The sequence below is a fragment of the Carlito syrichta genome, unplaced genomic scaffold (assembly GCF_000164805.1).
Source record: "Carlito syrichta isolate Samal-C Ts95f unplaced genomic scaffold, Tarsius_syrichta-2.0.1 Scaffold312148, whole genome shotgun sequence".
NCBI lineage: Eukaryota > Metazoa > Chordata > Mammalia > Primates > Tarsiidae > Carlito > Carlito syrichta.
In genome coordinates, this window is record NW_007256244.1 from 183,775 (window position 1) to 202,209 (window position 18,435).

The 18,435-nt window shown below is 42.1% G+C and overlaps 1 protein-coding gene across 4 annotated transcripts in view; it reads left to right on the forward strand.

The window, feature by feature from the left end:
- The window catches only part of PIK3R3 (phosphoinositide-3-kinase regulatory subunit 3), a 172,843-nt gene extending 157,298 nt beyond the window's left edge, over positions 1-15,545 (forward strand). For all 4 annotated transcript variants that reach the window (XM_021718380.1, XM_008069617.2, XM_021718382.1 and 1 more), the window contains 3 exons: positions 8,247-8,321; positions 8,733-8,903; positions 14,398-15,545. In XM_021718380.1, the coding sequence (XP_021574055.1) occupies positions 8,247-8,321; positions 8,733-8,903; positions 14,398-14,596 (445 nt within the window). In that variant the 3' untranslated portion in view covers positions 14,597-15,545. The remainder of the gene's footprint in view (positions 1-8,246; positions 8,322-8,732; positions 8,904-14,397) is intronic.
- The last annotated feature ends 2,890 nt before the right edge of the window (positions 15,546-18,435 follow it).

Sequence of the window (18,435 nt, forward strand, 5' to 3'; positions counted from 1 at the left end):
ATGTGTGGATTAGACTTTTAGAAGGACAAATGACTGCTTCAGAAAAGGAAAGAATTCATGAGAAAGGAAAATACTGTATATTGGGCTTAGTTCTGGGTTTGTCTTTATAGGTGACCTTCATGCATGTGACACCATTTGATTCAAACAACTGGAAGGAGAAGACCTCTGACTGGGTTTTATATAGACTATAGGGTTCTTTGTGTGAGAAAGGGGGAGAGGATAAAATATAGGCCTAGAGATTGGAACAGTGACAGATGAGTTTCAAAAGAAGAAAATTTAAGGTAATACTTTTTATGGTAAACAATTACAAGCCGGGCTCAGTGGCTCAGCCTGTAATCCCACGCCTTTGGGAGGCTGAGGTGAGTGGATTGCCCGAGCCTATGGGTTCAAGACCCACCTGGGCAGCGAGACCGCATCTCTACAATAAATGAAAAAAATCAGCCGGGCGTGATAACACATGCCTGTAATTCCGGCTACTTGGAAGGCTGAGGCAGAAAGATCGTCGGACCCCAGCAGATCGAGGTTGCGGTGGCCAGGAGCTGCCACTGCACTCCAGTCTGGGTGACAGAGTGAGACTCCAACTGGAAAAAAAAAAAACCAATTACAACTACACTATGCTGCGTAGTTTTTAATAACACCCCTCTCAAGAAACCATTTCAGTTTGCTACTGTGGCCAAAAAACGTCCAACCTAGTGTACATAGCATATAGAGGAGCTTAATAAATAAGGTAAGGAGGTGCCCTTATCTAAAAGCAGGTTGTGTCTGCTCCTGGAATGCTCATGTGGTTCTAGTCACATCATGAAGGTGAAGAAAGGCCCAAGGCTTTGCCATAGACCAAAGGAATGAATGGAAGTATTTCTTTGTCCTAAAAAACACTAAAGATATTAGGATATATACCATCCCAAAGGGGAAAAGTGTAATGTCTTAGTCTATTCAGGCTGCTATAACAAAATACTATAAACTGGGTAGCTTACAGGACTGGGGGCAGTGAAGTCCAAGATCAAGGGCACTGGCAGATTCAGTATCTGGTGAGAGCTTGCTTTCTGGTTCACAGATGGTGCTTTCTGGCTGTGTCCTCACATGGTGGAAAGAGCTAAGGATCTCTGTGAGGTCTTTTTTATAAGGGCACTAATCTCATTCATGGGGGCTCTGCTTCCATGACCTAATCACCTTCCAAAATCTTCACTTCATAATACTATCACCTTGGGGGTTAGGATTTCAACATACTGACATTCAGATCATAGCATGTGGCAGACCAAAGTTTGGAAATTCCTTTATGCTTTGTGTAAACTAAATATAAAAGAGAGTTTAAATAATATCAAGGATGACAAAGCCATGACATACAAGTAAGGACAACTTGTAAATGTAGGGAGATACAGGCAGCCATTACCTCTTTTGGAAAGGTTTTTTTTTTTTTGAGTTGGAGTCTCACTCTGTCGCCCAGACTGGAGTGCAGTGGCCGCTTCCGGCCACCGTGCCCGGATAATTTTTGATTTATTGTAGAGATGAGGTCTTACCTGCCCAGGCGGGTCTCGAACCCGCAGGCTCAGGCAGTCCACTCACCTCAGCCTCCCAAAGGCGCGGGATTACAGGCTGAGCCACCAAGCCCAGCTGGAAAGGTTTCTTTAGAGAGGATAGTCAGTGTCCCATAGTCCATACCTTGATGTATCTAACACGGAATTGTCTCTTTGGCTTGGTAGACTTGACCTGTTCTAATGATGAAGTTTGTATTGTTAGTGCTGAAGACTGGTTGTAAAGTATGTGCTGCATATTAGTGTTGCTGCATGATACTGAGCATGGTCCTTTTTTCACACTGATTTTTTTTTTTCTTTTTTTTGAGTTGGAGTCTCACTCTGTTGCCCAGACTGAAGTGCAGTGGCCGCTCCCGGTCACCGCAGCCTCGACCTGCTGGGCTCTGGCGATCCTTCCGCCTCAGCCTTCAAAGTCACCGGAATTACAGGCATGCGCTACCATGCCCGGCTGATTTTTGATTTATTGTAGAGATGAGGTCTCGCTGCCCAGGCGGATCTCGAACCCGCTCCCAAAGGCGCAGGATTACAGGCTGAGCCACCAAGCCCGGCTTTACACTGTTTTAAAGTTGGAACAGGTTGAAATTCTGCAGTACCCAACTAAGATTGTCATTAGTTCATTGACCCCTCTTTGGGTGTGGACTTTCCCTGACTTGCCCCTGCACAGTTCACAGGATTTTATGAGATTCTCTGCTAATATCTTGATGTACTATTACTGGTATTCCTGAATTTTTAAATACAGAATTTCATTTCTTAAATAGAGCATAAAAAATTTCTACTTTATGTTCCATTTACTTGAAGCTCAGGAATGAGTAACACCTATCTATGATGATAGAGTTAAAAATAGTAATTATGCCGGGCTCGGTGGCTCAGCCTGTAATCCCGCGCCTTTGGGAGGCTGAGGTGAATGAATTGTCTGAGCCAGCGGGTTCGAGACCCGCCTGGGCAGCGAGACCTCATCTCTACAATAAATAAAAAAATCAGCTGGGCATGGTGACGCATGCCTGTAATTCCGGCTACTCGGAAGGCTGAGGCGGAAGGATCGCCGGAGCCCAGCAGGCCGAGGTTGCGGTGGCCGGGAGCGGCCACTGCACTCCAGTCTGGGCGACAGAGTGAGACTCCAACTCAAAAAAAAAAAAAAAAAAAATAGTAATTATTTATGGTGGGAAAATTTATGGGAAAATGGCATAAGGAGGCTTGTGGGGTCCTGGAAACATTCTGAATCTTGATCCGAGTGGGGTTACATGGGTTTATATAACAATTTGTATTATAACTCAATATACATTAAAAAATTTCTTAGGTATAAAAATTCTTTAAATTCCCTTTCAAAAAAAGAAATTCGATTGTTAATGTGCAATTCTTTTTTATTATGAATTTAAGGTTAATTTTCATGATTGCCATTTTTTTTTTTTTTTGGTACAGTAGTTGCCCCTTATATGTGGTTTGCTTTCCACAGTTTCAATTATTCCCTGTCAACTACAGTGCAAAAATAGATAAAATAAGATATTTTGGACTGGGCTCAGTGGCTCAACCTGTAATCCCAGCACTTTGGGAAGCCAAGACAAGTGGATTGCCTGAGCCTGCAGGTTTGAGACCCACCTGAGCAACTTGGCGAGACTTCATCTCTACAGTAAATCAAAAATTAGCCAAGTGTGGTAGCACGTGCCTGTAGTTCCGGTTACTTGGAAGGCTGAGGCGGAAGGATCGCTGGAGCCCAGCAGGTCGAGATTGCGGTGGCTGGAAGTGTGCCACTGCACTCTAGTCTGGATGACAGTGAGACTCCAACTCAAAATAAAATAAAATAAAAAGATATTATGAGAGAAAGACCACACTCACATAACTTTTATTACAGTATAATATTCTATTTAATTATTAGCTACTGTTGTTAATCTCTTACTGTGCCTAGTTCATGAATTACACTTTTTCATAGGTATGTATATGTAGGAAAAACATAGTAAATATAGGACTCTATACTGTCTGTGATTTCAGGCATCCATTGGGGATCTGGGAACGTATCTCCCATGGATAAGGAGGGACTACTATATTCATAAATTTAAATTTGTAAATTTAAAATAAAGCATAACTTGCCATAACAATCTAAGTATATTAACGAGTTGAGTTTGTTTGTTTGTTTGAGTCGAGGTCTCACTCTGTCATCCAGGCTGGAATGTAGTGGCGTGATCCTGGCTTACTGCAGCCTTGTCCTCTTGGGCTCAGAAAATCCTACCTCGGTCTCCCGAGTAGTTGGGAGACTGGCCAATTTTTTATAGAGATGAGGTGTCGCAATGTTGACCAGGCTAGTTTCGAACTCCTAGTCTCAAGCAGTTCTCCCGCTTCAGCCTCCTAAATTGCTGGGATTACAAGCGTGAGCCACTGTGTCCAGCCAATTATGAGTTTTGAATAATATGTACTAGAGAAGCTTGCAGCTTGCACCCTCCCGTGGAGGGTGATATGTTCTGTTTTTTTTTTAATGACTTCATTGAGATACAGTTTACATCTCATACAATTTATCTACGCAGAGTGTATAATTTAGGCTGGGTGTGGTGGCTCTTGCTTGTGATTCAAGCACTTTGGCAGTCCGAGGCAGATGGACTGCTTGAGCCCAGAAGTTCAAGACCAGCCTGGGCAACATAGGGAAACCTCATCTCTACAAAGAAAAAAAAAATGAGCTGGGTATGGTGGTGAGTACCTGTAGTCCCAGCTACTTGGGATGCTGAGGTGGAAGGATTACCTAAACCCAGGAGGTTGAGACTGCTGTGAACTGTGGTCATCATGATTATGCCCCTGCACTCCACCCTGGGCGACAGAGTGAGACCCTGACTCAAAATAAATAAATAAATAAATAAATAGTATAATTTAGTTTTTATAGTATGTTCACAGGTATTTGCAATCATCACCACATATTTTAAAACATATTTATCACCTTAAAACAGAAACTCTGCATTCTTTACCTATTATGTCTATCATACCCCATCCTAAATAACCACTAAACAGCCACTGTCTATCTCTGTGGATTTGTCTATTCTGAACATTTCATGTGAATGGGATAATATAATATGCAGTCTCAAAATATATCTCTAATTTGTAGTCTTTTGTGACTGACTCCTTTCACTTCTTATTTTGCCAAGGTTTGTCCCTGTTGTTACATGTATCAGTACTTCATTCCTTATCAAGGCTAATAGTAATCCATTGTATCGATAATACCACATTTTGTTTAACCAACATCAGTTGATGGACATGGGGTGGTTTTTTCCCTTTTGGCTATTATCAGTAATGCTGCTGTGAACATTCATGTACAAGTTTTTGTATGGACGATGTTTTCAACTCTTTTCAGTATATACTGAGGAGTAAAATTCCTGGATCATATGGTAATTCCATAGTTAACTATTTGAGGAACTGCCCAGCCTGTTTTGCATAATGGTTGCACTCTTTTACATTTACATTAGCAGTGAGGGTCTGGGTTTTTTAAAGTAACGACTCATTCTTTAATATATTTCTTATAACTAAATCTTTAGAAGTGATTTTTCTTTTTGAAGTGTTATATATGTCACAAAACTGAGTGAAAGACAAGTTGCGTTACTCTTTTTCTTTTAATTAAAATTACTTTATTCTAAGCTTCTACCTACCTGGTTATGTGGGTCATACAAAAATGTCATCCTGAAGTAGTGTGAGGAAATTAGAGAAGTGCAGGGTCCTTTGTCCCTTCCTCCTGACTGCTACTATTGGGTGCTTCCTCTGCTCCTAATCATTGGGTCCTGCTAGCTGGTTAAACAGTGCCATTTCAGAAAGTTCAGAGGTGCCCTTCACAGCAATCACCTCACTGGCCACCTGTAGACTTTTCGTCTTAAAACTTTCTCATCCTCCATCCGGGATGCCTTATGCATGAGGCACCCTTTGCTGTCGTTCATTTCACCCTTCAGCCAGGCTCTAGGCAAGCTTGAACGCTTTTCCAGGACTACTGCTTCACCTTTACAGTGTTTTTTCCCGTTCGTTTCTCTCATAGACTTCCCAGCTTAATCCTCTTGTCTTAGACTGAAACACAGCCTCTTTTCCTCTTAAAGTGTGGTAGTTAGGTTGTAAAAACCAATTCGATCTTTAGAAAGGATACTATATATACATATTTTTTCCTTCACTTGCTGAGTTTGGGGTAGGAAAGGATATGCCAACACCAGTTATTTTTTCTCTCTTTTCTTTCTTAAGATAATTTCAATCAGTCTATGGGAGTAGTATTTTCCCTGTTTTTCTTTTCTTTTCTTTTTTTAAGAAGAAATGACCGAGGCACAAAGAGATGCAGGCCTAAGACCACACAGTTAGTAACAGGATCAGAACTGAATGTTAGGTTTTTTGATGCTTTGCCTTAGATTTTTCCTGTAGAATGTACTGCCTTTACCTGTGATCGAGGCAGTATTTAATAACAGTAAGTTAAATATGAATTGACGTATTTACTAGAGTTATTTGAGCTTTTTTAAAATGACTTTAAAAAGACGGTCCATTCCTGGCACTCTTAATAGGTATTTAAGGACTCAGAACTATATAATAGTCTTTCAGATGGATGTCTGGGAAATTAGTAAAGCTGCCTGTGTTGGGACATAAGCACCATGATAAATGGAGGATAGCCTAAAAACATTTCTTCTTTTTTTCATGGACTTTTCTAAGTTCCTAATATTTCATGTGGCAGAAAGGGAGGCTCAGTTTAAAGAGACTGGTGGTTAAAAGAAAATGGAAATCCAAGAGAAAATGTGGTGCAGTTTACTCAGTTCAAGCCTTTTACCCAGTATGCTTGTCTCTGTAATAAAAATAAGGTCAATTTCCTTGAGAATAGAAAACTTTTGGTAATAAGAATGTTTAGAGGCGATATCTGGACATTCTTATAAGAGAAGTGATGGTGTGGGAGGGGATTTGTTAATCAGTTCTAGTAAGGTCATATATTATCTATTTTCCAGTTTTATTAAGCATAAAAAAAAGAAATCCAGGCTAACTGAGGGGCAGATCTAATTGAGAAACACTGCAAAGTTTGTCTAACAGAACTTGAAAAGTAGGTGTGATGCCAAGTTATCTAGTGTATTTGAGGTCCGAAAGAGAGACAAGGTGATCTTGGGGTTGTGACAGTTTTGATAAAAGCAGCTCGCTGGTAAATGTTTACTGACTATTGAATATCTGTTTGCTTGTCCTGTTTTACTTATTGGCCCTATACCCATAAACAGGACAGACCCCTTTCTTTCTTTCTTTTCTTTTTTTTTTTGAGTTGGAGTCTCACTCTGTCGCCCAGACTGGAATGCAGTGGCCGCTCCCGGCCACCGCAGCCTCCACCTGCTGGGCTCCAGCGATCCTTCCGCCTCAGCCTTCCAAGTCACAGGAATTATAGGCATGCGCTACCATGCCCAGCTGATTTTTTGATTTATTGTAGCGATGAGGTCTCACTGCCCAGGCGGGTCTCGAACCAGCGGGCTCAGGCAATCCACTCCCCTCAGCCTCCCAAAGGCGCAGGATTACAGGCTGAGCCACTGAGCCCGGCTTAGACCCCTTTCTTTAAAGCAGCTTACATTTTAGTGGGGGGAGACAAACACATGCAAGTGAAAATATAAAATAATAAATTTTAGCTAAGTGCTATGAAGATAAAATAAGGTAATGTGTAGACGTTTCCTTATTTGATTTGAGGTAATTGGAGACTGCCTTAGGTTAGACAATTAGGGTAGTTCTCTCTGTGGAGATGATATTTATGAGTCCTGAATGATCAAGAGTCTTGGATGGGGGTGATGATGAGTGAAAGATTTTGCTTGTTTTGTTTTTTGAGTCAGAGTCTCACTCTGTTGCCCAGGCTGGAGTGTAGTGCCACGCTCATGTCCACCGCAGCCTCAGCCTGCTGGGCTCAGGTGATCCTTCTGCCTCAGTCTTCCAGGTTGCTGGAACTACAGGTGTGCGCCACCACGCCTTACTAATTTTTTGATTTATTGTAGAGATGAGCTCTTGCCAAGTTGTCCAGGCTGGTCTCGAATCCCTGGGCTCAGGCAATCCTTTCAACCTCCGCCTCCCAAAGTGTGGTATTATAGGCGTGAGCCACTGTGCCCAGCCAGATGAAGGTTTTTTTATACTGCACTCCAGTTTTAGATTACTGCCCATCTGAAAGGACTGAAATGTGATAATTACATCATTTCACATCTAAAATGTTGGTATATTTGAAGATACTGTGATTTGCTTGGTAATGAAGTATACTCATATTAATACTCAGATGGCTACCCTGAATTTCTTGTGACTGACTTAGGTGCAAAAATAGGTCTTGAAATTTCTGGTTAGAATTTTAAACTCAGTTCAGTAGGCCACATAAGAATTGGGTCTTCAGGCTTAGTGGAGATTATAAATGTGACACCATGCTTTCCTAACTAATGATTTCAGAAACAAATGTCCCACTGTGTGTGAGTGCAAGTGTGTGTTTGCTGTGTGATAGCATAACCTTCCAGAAAAGAAAAATGAAAAGAGAAGTGCCTAACTTCAAGTAGTCCTCTGTGTTTCTGCCTTTTTCTAGGAAAGATTAATTCATCATTTTATCAGTTGAAGGAAAGTAGGAGAGAGACTAATTTAGGGAAATCTTTATCCTTTCTCTGTGGTACTGTGAAAAATAAGAGGTTTTCGGACCCTGGGGGTTTGGTTGGTTCAGACATGCCTACTTTGTCCAGGCAGTTAGCATAGATACTGACATTAGTGTCTTCCTTCTGGCAGATGGCTCAATCACAAAGGAGTGAGACAGAAGCGCCTGAATGCCTGGCTGGGAATTAAGAATGAGGATGCTGATGAGTAAGTTCTCTCTATACCTTTCTGTCAGAGGGCTTTGTTCTCAATATGAGACAAGGGCCTTATTTATAATGCTAAATCAAGAACTTTGAATTGAATCCCTTTTGAATTGAATTGCCAGAAGAGTACCTTATAGGCACTTGCGTTCAAAGACTTGCCTTCCCAGTTATCAGGATGCATAAGCACTGTTTTAAGATGGTCATGTTTCACCTTATTGGATAAGACGTGTGAATGATGTGCTTTCTGCATCATAGCAGGTAATGACGTTGTTAAAAAAACAAAAAATTCAACTAATTGCAATTTTGCTTTTGTCATTTTTGTGGTTCAAGATTTGGAAGAGTATTTTATGTATGAATTTGTTTTAGATGTAAGTAACCTGATTGTCAGAATAATATATTAACATTTAATTTTTAGGAACTATTTTCTCAATGAGGAAGATGAAAATCTGCCCCATTATGATGAGAAAACCTGGTTTGTTGAGGACATCAATCGAGTACAAGCAGAGGACTTGCTTTATGGGAAACCTGATGGTGCATTCTTAATTCGTGAGAGTAGCAAGAAAGGATGCTATGCTTGTTCTGTGGTGTAAGTCTTCTCTGAGAGCATAACCTCTTGAACTATTTTGCATTGATCAGCATAAAATCAACCCCTTGAAATTCAGATTACATTAGTTAAAGTGCGCGAGTTCAAGATCTGCCTGGGCAGCAAGACCTCATCTCTACAATAAATCAAAAAATCAGCTGGGCGTGGTAGCGCGCACCTGTAATTCCAGCTACTTGGAAGGCTGAGGTGGAAGGATCACCGGAGCCCAGCAGGTTGAGGCTGCGGTGGCCGGGAGCGGCCACTGCACTCCAGTCTGGGCGACAGAGTGAGACTCCAACTCAAAAAATAAATAAATAAATAAATAAATTAGTTAAAGTGCAACAATGAGGACCCATGGCTTGGGTCTATTCGTATTTGTACAAAGAAAACAGCTTTATGAGAAATGATGTCTGAAATTAACTTGGGGCTTTAACTCACATGGTAAGCAGATTGGGCCCTTCATTGTTGCTACTGGATTTCGGGTATCTGTGAAAAGTAATGTGAGATCTTGAATTGAAAAAAAATCACTTAATTCTTTAATACTCTCCTATATGTCTAACTTGGTCTTTAGTGTCAGATTAGGGAAGGCTTGATTAAATAGAATTGCTTTTACTTCAGGTGGAAAACCTCTATCTATATTTTAAAATTAAATAAAATTCTGACTAGTCATGGTGGCTTATGCCTGTAATCCCAGCGCTTTGGGAGACTGAGGCTGGAGGATCACTTGAGGCCAGGAATTCAAGACCAGTCTGTACAACACAGCAAGACCCCATCTCTATTAAAAAAATAAAAAAATTAGCCAGGTGTGTTGGTACATGCCTATATTCCCAGTGACTCAGGATGGGAGTTGCTATGATGTCCAGGCTGGTGTCAAACTCCTGGGCTCAAGCAATTATCCACCTCAGCTTCCCAAAGTGTTGGGATTATAGACATGAGCCACTGTGCTTGGCCAATAATATGCTTTTAACAGTGCTAGCACATAGTAAGTAAGTAAATGTTATTTACTAATGTTATTATTATAATAATGTTACTGATGGACATGGCAGAAGGCAAACAAAGATGACAAAGTGATTGTGCCCTCAGAGGGCAAGGTGGAGAAGATGGATGAAGGGCATATTAGCAGAGTGCATAGTGTTTTACATGATCATCTTGTCTTTAGTGGTTCACTTCTGTCATGGAGTCAGAGTTTGAATCCACATTTATCTGGTTTCAAAACCCACATTTTTCTATTGCACCAGGCTTTCTTTATTTCATTAAATATCCAAAGTCAAGTCACTGTGAAGTAGGTATCACTTGTAGGCTGTACACATGCAGAAGTGATAATTCTAGTGGAGAAAGAAAGGGTTGGAAAGTTTTGTAAAAAAGGTATTTGAGGTGGACCTTGAAAGGATAAATGAGATGTCTTATGGCTAGAAATTGTGGGAGGAGTTTAAAAGCACATTGGAGTACTGTTATCCAAAGATGGAACTACATGCAACATTTCATTTCTCTCTGACGTGGGCCATTCAAGTTAACTGAGTGGAAATGACAGGAAAGGATGCAGTATCTGGGATCTTCTAAGAATAACAAAAAGAAAGAAGGCATGAGCCCAATCCCTCACTGTCGCCCAGGTCGTTGAGTGGCAACCTGTAAGTTACGGACTTGGCTACAGTTACTGTCCAGCAGGGCTAATCCCTGGAAAACAAGGAGCACCTTGAATTTTGGAGAACTGTATGCCTTGTTCTCTTTCCTTTAGTAACAGACTTGGCCAGACTCCAGTACATGGTGGTATAGATTTCCTTTGCCTGTGAAAACTAACTTCATATTGAAGATGGTTGAAAGCAAGAAAGGCTGGCATCACAAAAGATTGCCACTTGTTAGCTACTCTGGCTATAGAAAATAAGACATTTGATTAGGGGTAGAACAACTAGACAGGAGGTCAACAAATAAATAGAAGACTTGAACAACACTGTAAAAAACTAGACCTAACAGACATCCATAGAACACTCCGCTCAAAACCAGCAGAATACACATTCTTCTGAAATACACATGAAACATTATCCAGGATAGACAATAGGCCATAAAACAAGTCTCAATAGATTTAAAGGGATTGAAATCATACAAAGTATGTTCTACAACCACATGATATGAAATTAGAAATCACAAAACAGAAGGAAATTTGGGAAATTCACAAATATATGGACAGTAAATAACTGACACCCCTTAACTAACCAATGAGTAAAAAAAAGAAAACAAGGGAAATTTAAAAATACTCTGATATGAGTGAAATGTAACTGCATCATATCAAAACTGACAGACTACATCTAAAGCAGTGCTCAAAGGTAAATTTATAACTGTAAATGTCTATAATAAAAAATAATAATCTGAAGTTAACAACTTAACCTTCTTCCACCTTAAGAACCTAGAAAAAGAACAAACTAAACCAACCAAGCAGAATGAAGAGAATAATAGAGGTTAGAACTGAAGTAAATGAAACAGAAAACAATTGAGAAAATCAATGAAACCAAAAAGTTGGTTCTTTGAAAACAGTTAACAAAATTGACAACCTCTAGCTAAACTGGCTCTCCCCCCCCCAAAAAAACCAAGAAAGACAGAAATTACTAAAATCTGGATGAAAGGGTCAATTTTATAGAAATAAAAAAGATACTAAGGGAATACTATAAACAGTTGTTTGCCAACAAATTAGATGACTTATACAGTTGGCCCTTGAACAACATAACATGGGTTTGAACCGCGCAGGTCCACTTATATGTGGATTTTCTTCTGCCTCTGCCACCTTGAGACAGCAAGACCAGTGCCACTGCCGTTGTTGCCTCTTCCTCCTCCTCCTCTGCCTCCGCCTGCTCAGTGTGAGGACGATGAGGATGCAGACCTTAATGATGATTCACTTCCACTTAATGAATAGTAAATATATTTTCTCTTCATTATCATTTTCTCAACATTTTCTCTAGATTAATACTTTATTGTAAGAATACAGTATATATTTCATATAACATGCAAGATGTGTTAATCAACTGTTTGTGTTATGGCTAAGGCTTCTTTTTCTTTTTGAGTTGGAGTCTCACTCTGTCGCCCAGACTGGAGTGCAGTGGCTGCTCCCGGCCACCGCAGCCTCGACCTGCTGGGCTCCGGCGATCCTTCCGCCTCAGCCTTCCGAGTAGTCGGAATTACAGGCACGTGCTACCACGCCCGGCTAATTTTTTTATTTATTGTAGAGACGAGGTCTCGCCTGCCCAGGTGGGTCTCGAACCCGCGGGCTCAGGCAATTCACTCACCTCAGCCTTCCAAAGTCGCGGGGATTACAGGCTGAGCCACCGAGCCCGGCTAGTAGTTAAGTTTTTTGAGGGGTCAAAAGTCCTATGTGCAGAGATCAGCACCCCAACGCCTACATTGTTCAAGAGTCAACTGTGTAACAAGTAAAGAAATTGAATTATTAATAAACTACCCATAAGGAAAAGGCCCAGGTGGCTTCACTGGTGAATTCTACGAAATGTTTAAAAAATAATTAACACCAATCCTTTACAAACTCTCCCCAAAAAATCGAAGAGGAGAGAACTCTCAACCTCTTTCCATGAGGGTAGTATTACCCTTATACCAAAAGCAGACAAAAACATCACAAGAAAGAAAACTGTGGATCTCCTGAATATAGACATAAAAATCTTCAACAAAATACTTGCAAAGCAACTTCAGGTTCTTATAGAGATAATTCATTCCATGAATGTAAGGGTAGTTCAACATAGAAAAATCAGTCAATATAATAACCGGGCTCAGTGGCTCAGCCTGTAATTCTGTGCCTTTGGGAGGCTGAGGTGAGTGGATTGCCTGAGCCCGCGAGTTCGAGACCCGCCTGGGCAGTGAGACCTCATCTCTACAATAAATCAAAAAATCAGCCGGGCGTGATAGCGCATGCCTGTAATTCCGGCGACTTGGAAGGCTGAGGCGGAAGGATCGCTGGAGCCCAGCAGGTCAAGGCTGCGGTGGCCGGGAGCAGCCACTGCACTCCAGTCTGGGCGACAGAGTGAGACTCCAACTCAGGGGAAAAGAAAGAAAAATCAGTCAATATAATAATATTCATAGAATTAAGGACAAAAATCACACGATTATCTCAGTAGAGGGCACAAAAAGCATTTGACAAGATCCAATACGCTTTTCATGTTAAAAAAGAAAACACTGAACAAGCTAGGTATAGTAGAGGACTTCCTCAACCTGATAAGATATAGGGTATCAATGAAAAGTGTACAGCTAATAGCCTACTTAATGGTGAAAGACTGAATACTTTCCTGAAAGATCAGGAAGAAGGCAAGGATGTCCACTCTACCCATGTCTGTTCATCATTGTACAAGAGGTTCTAGCCAGGGCAATTAGGCAAGAAAAAGAAATAGAAGACAATCAGACTGGAAAGGAAGAAGTAAACTATTAGAGCTAATAAATGAGCAAGGTTGCAGGGTACAATCCCAGAGGTGCATTTCTATATACTAGCAACAAACAATCCAAAAATGAAAGGAAGACGTGCCATTTACAATAGTATCAAAATGATGAAATACCTAGGAATACAACAAAAGAAATGTAAGAGGTGTACAGCAAAAACTACAAAACATCATTGAAAAAAATTAAAACAGACCTAAATAAATGAAAAGACATCTTGTGTTCTTGGATCAGAAGACTTAACATTGTTAAGATGGCAGTGCTTCCCACATTGATCTACATGTTCAATATAATCTTATCAAAATTCCAGCGGGATATTTAAGGTGATTCTAAAATTGATAAGAAAATGCAAGGCACCTAGAATAGTCAAAACATTCTTGAAAAAGTAGAAAATAGAGCCGGGCTCGGTGGCTCAGCCTGTAATCCCGCGCCTTTGGGAGGCTGAGGTGAGTGGATTGCATGAGTCCGCGGGTTCGAGACCCGCCTGGGCAGCGAGACCTCATCTCTACAATAAATCAAAAAATCAGCCGGGCGTGGTAGCGCATGCCTGTAATTCCGGCTACTTGGAAGGCTGAGGCGGAAGGATCACCGGAGCCCAGCAGGTCGAGGCTGCGGTGGCCGGGAGCGGCCACTGCACTCCAGTCTGGGCGACAGAGTGAGACTCCAACTCAAAAAAAAAAAAAAAAAAGAAAAAGTAGAAAATAGTTGGAGTACTCATACCTCTTGATTTCAAAACTTAACTACAAAGTTATCATAGTCAAAACTGCAAGGTATTGCCATAAGGATAGACAGAGATCAAAGAATAGAATAAAGAAGTAAATGCTTATATATATGGTTAATTATTTAACATATCCGCCCACAAAGAAGGCTGTTTGGTTCTGTGGTAGAATGAGGTATGATCATCTGTGGCCAAGTCTGTAGGGGGTGAGGAGAACATAATTTTACAAGCTTTGATTAACAAAATGCTTCTACTTTTCCTTCTTTGCATAACAGTTGCTCTCAACTTCTGGCCCTTTCGTGTCCCTTTATCTGTTGCCCTGCCTTACTGATTTCCTGTGATGTGTCATTGCAGTGCCGATGGAGAAGTGAAGCACTGTGTGATCTACAGCACTGCTCGGGGCTATGGCTTTGCAGAGCCCTACAACCTGTACAGCTCACTGAAGGAGCTGGTGCTCCACTACCAGCAGACATCCCTGGTTCAGCACAACGACTCCCTCAACGTCAGGCTTGCCTACCCTGTCCATGCACAGATGCCCTCACTCTGCAGATAAAGAGGAAGTGGGAGGAGAGGTGGCTCTCTGGCATTTTTTTCTACAGTTTTTATTAGACTACGATGAGGGCATTCTTGCTACGTAGACTGCTTGTTTTGCACAAGAAGTGGTTCTGTGAATGTGAAGCGGAGGCCGAGCAGCAGCCGGCCAGGTTGGAGCATCGGGGCCTGTGGCTCTCTGGGACTCAGCTGTGCCACTGCACTGACATACTAAGCTGGAAACAGATGTTTTTTGGAAAGTCTATTTCATTGGGGTTTTTGTTTTGTTTAGATAAGCACCCTCAACAGAACGTATTAGGCTTGATGGGGGTTGGGTAAGGAGTTTTATTTTGAACCCTCGGAAGAGTCCACGTCTTCTTTTGGTCTTTAACTCTGAGGATGCAGCAGGGGCATGACTCTTGGGAATTGTTTTGCTCTGGCAGCCTTTCTTCCGCCCACAAAGAAGGCTGTTTGGTTCTGTGGTAGAATGAGGTATGATGAAAAAGACAACCAAAGGAAAATGGGGGGGGCTTGGAATTTCATGTAAAGTATCTAAGCCGAGATGGTAAAAAGAACTTCAGCTCAAGGTACTTTTTTCTTAACTAATATAATTTAGGCTTCAGCATCTCACTAGCTCCTCCCTCTAAAGAAGCATTATGTTTAGAAACAATGTTGCTAGACCAAGATCTGATGGGAGAAGGCGGCACTAGCAGCTGAATGTACACTTTTGCTCCAAAACTTGAAAATAAAAAGATAACTAGAATTTGTGAGTTTTAGTGAACACTAAAATTGATCAGTGTAACCCCTTCTTATTTCTCAGAGATAAGAAATAGCATTTGTTTTGTGGGATGGTGAGCTTTGAATCATAAAATGATGTTGGTGCTTGTGTGGTGTGTCCTTAACCTAAAGAATGATCTGTTGTTTGAAATCTTTGTAACTTGTTTGTATGAGTAAAGAAAAGGTGCAATCCAGTGCTTTTAGATGGCTTGATATACCAAATAATGATATAGAACAACATTCTTATATGTGCTTCCCCAAGTCTAAAAGCCTTGCAGAAACAGTAAACATGGTTTAATGTCCCTTGATCTCCCACTCCTTTGCTGGGTAGGGTTTAGAGAGCCATAGTTACTAAGGAGGGGAGTCAGATTGTGGTCAGGGACCTCAATAAGTCACAGAGACCCAAGGGCCCTGGTGTCCAGGGTGAGGGAGGGTCATACTACATTGCGCATGTTCTTCTGTCCAGCAGTTTCTGAAGCTTTTGCAGGGGGAGAAGATGGCTTAGAGTTTAGACAGAAGTCATCTGGAAGCTTTTCTCTTTGCCTTTTTTTGTGTGATCCTGCCATTAAGGCAGTGTGCATAGTCTGCCCTCATGCTCAGTGGCCTTGACTTTAGGCCAGGAATCTTCTGCTTCACGTGGCTTATGCCTTCCAGCTGAGTGAAGCTGGGCGAATGGAGTAGGGGGCAGGCATCTCTTCCTGCTCCAGGATGCCCCACACCCATCAGTCAACACGTATTTGACAAATAGAGTCCAGCTGCCTCTGAGCCAATCCTGGAACCATAATAGGCTCAGAGTGAGTCAGCTGTTTGAACCCAAAGCTGTGCAGTCAGGCATCCTGGCTGAACTAGAGAAGCCAGTACCTGGGTCTTGGTTCATGAGGCTATAGCTAGGAAAACTCTAGTTTTGGGGGTGAAAGAAAAATATTGCCTGCCCTGAGCACTTGGTGACAGGGTCTAAAATATGACCCATGATATAGACATAAATATAGGCTAAAAATTTTGGAAAACCCTTCAGAGTTACTAGCAATGAGGATAGGAAGAAAAGCACATATTTTTGGCTTTTCCTTGATTATGTTGATTTCAGGACTGGGTAAGAGAAAGGCGAATGAGCCACTCCCATGTCACCGTTCTGACTGAAGAAGCCCTTAACTAATAGCGGGCACATCCCTTCCCCAAACTGCCAGATTGAAATCTTACTGAATGTTTTACTGAGTGATGCCAGGTTGATTGCTGCTGGCCATACCTGAATGGCTTTGCATCTGGTATTGAAGCTGCTTAAGTAGGTGGATGCTCAAGATTGGGGGTGAGGGATCCCTCCCATCTGGTCCTGAAATTTCAATGTGTTCTGAACGTCTTTAAAAATAAACCCAAATGGGAATCTGGATGCAGGCCTATTGTGTTGAGCAATGTGTCTGCTCTTCGCTGGGTAGATATTGAAGTGTGCAGGGAAAGAGCATGCACTATCTTCTCTCTACACTTGGGCTGGCTTGTGGAGAAGGGCTGTTTTTCAGTCCTACTTTCCTTCACTTTTCTCTTTTTTTTTTTGTTCTTGAATTCATATCTCAGGCCCAGGGATAATTTCAGAAGTTGGACAGGATCGTTTCTGACCAGTTGCCACATGATTTGCTCAATCCTGAGCCAGTGGAAATGTCATAGGGAGGAGTATGCTAATCTCTGGGTCTGGTGGTTGTGGAGGGTAGTATGTGAATCTAGTGCTGTGTCCTGTCCTGTGATCTGGGCCTTGGTACTATCTCTCTTGGCAGCTCAACTGCAGTCTCACTGAGGCAGAGGGTGTAGAGACAGACCAAGACAAATATTCTCCTGGCTGGTGAAGTCAGCCACTGACATAAAAGCACTGTGGGGCTGACTGGACACAGGTCCTAGGCTCACCTTTTCCAAGTGGAGCTTTCATCACAGAACAATGCTATCTCCACCTGGCCATAGTTGCCAAACTTAGGCCATGGTTCAGGCCTGGATAGGTTGCTGTGACCTTACCACTGATCTGGCCAAGGATGAGGACCTCCCAACACCTCCACTTCTCCCTCTCCAAGCCTTGATGGGATTTTCCACTTACTTTGGACCTCATGTGCTCTGAAGTTTTGAGAGCCAGTGTGGTGTCTTCCATGGGCCTCCTCTTCTTGCTGCAAGGAACCTGCCCCATATGTTCTCTTGAACCAAGAATCGCACCTGGGCAATTCCTGGTTATTAAGGTATTCTCTGCTGCCAGTTAAGACCCCATAGGCCTCTGTGAGGCTTCAATGGCCTCAGAAACCCAGAGGGTCCAGATAGGGGCCTGCCTGGGCTCTCTGCTGCCAACTGCTCAGCCTTGCTTTAGCTCCAGCCACTTGTGACAGGCAACCTTGTTTTTTTCCAAATTCCAGCATGTGACTTTGGTGCCCTGTTGTTACTTGTGAAAAACCTATTCTTCCGTTGTCTTTGATGTAGTCAAAAAAATTCATGTAGTTTACGTAAAAATATCTGATTCACAAGGAAGCCAACTGTATGTCTTGTGTTGGAACAGTTCATAATGTAGTTCCTAGACCACTTTTGCAAATTGTCCTCGTCACTAGATGTGTTCAGACATTGCTGTGCAGTTGTGGGGAAGGGTGGGGGGAAAGGTGAGAGGAGATACTTATGGTCTTTTTGTTTTTTACCGTTCCCAAGAGGGGACAGTCTGGCCAACTTGCTCCAGTAATGCAATAAAGACATTGCAATAAAGCAACTTTTTGTCTTCATGCATAGAAGGTGGGCCTGGGGGCAGGGTGGGTGTCAAGAGAGGAGTACTGGGATGTTGAAAAACCCTTGAAACTGCCAAACCTCCTCTCCAATAAGCACCGAAAGACCAGTCCTGGGGCTGCACTGGGGCCACCAAAGGCTTTCTTCCTCCCCTCAAGGGGAAATCAACCCTAACAGGCATGATGCCAGGTTCCTGTCCGCCCAGCACAGGATACAGGGAAACTCAAATACTGACTCTGAGAAAATTAAATCTGAGCCATTTCTTCCCCATCCCTACCACCCACGCCTAATATTAAGCCCAGTTTATTGGTTCTCACCGTATTTTTCTGCCTGGAATTAAATGTCTCC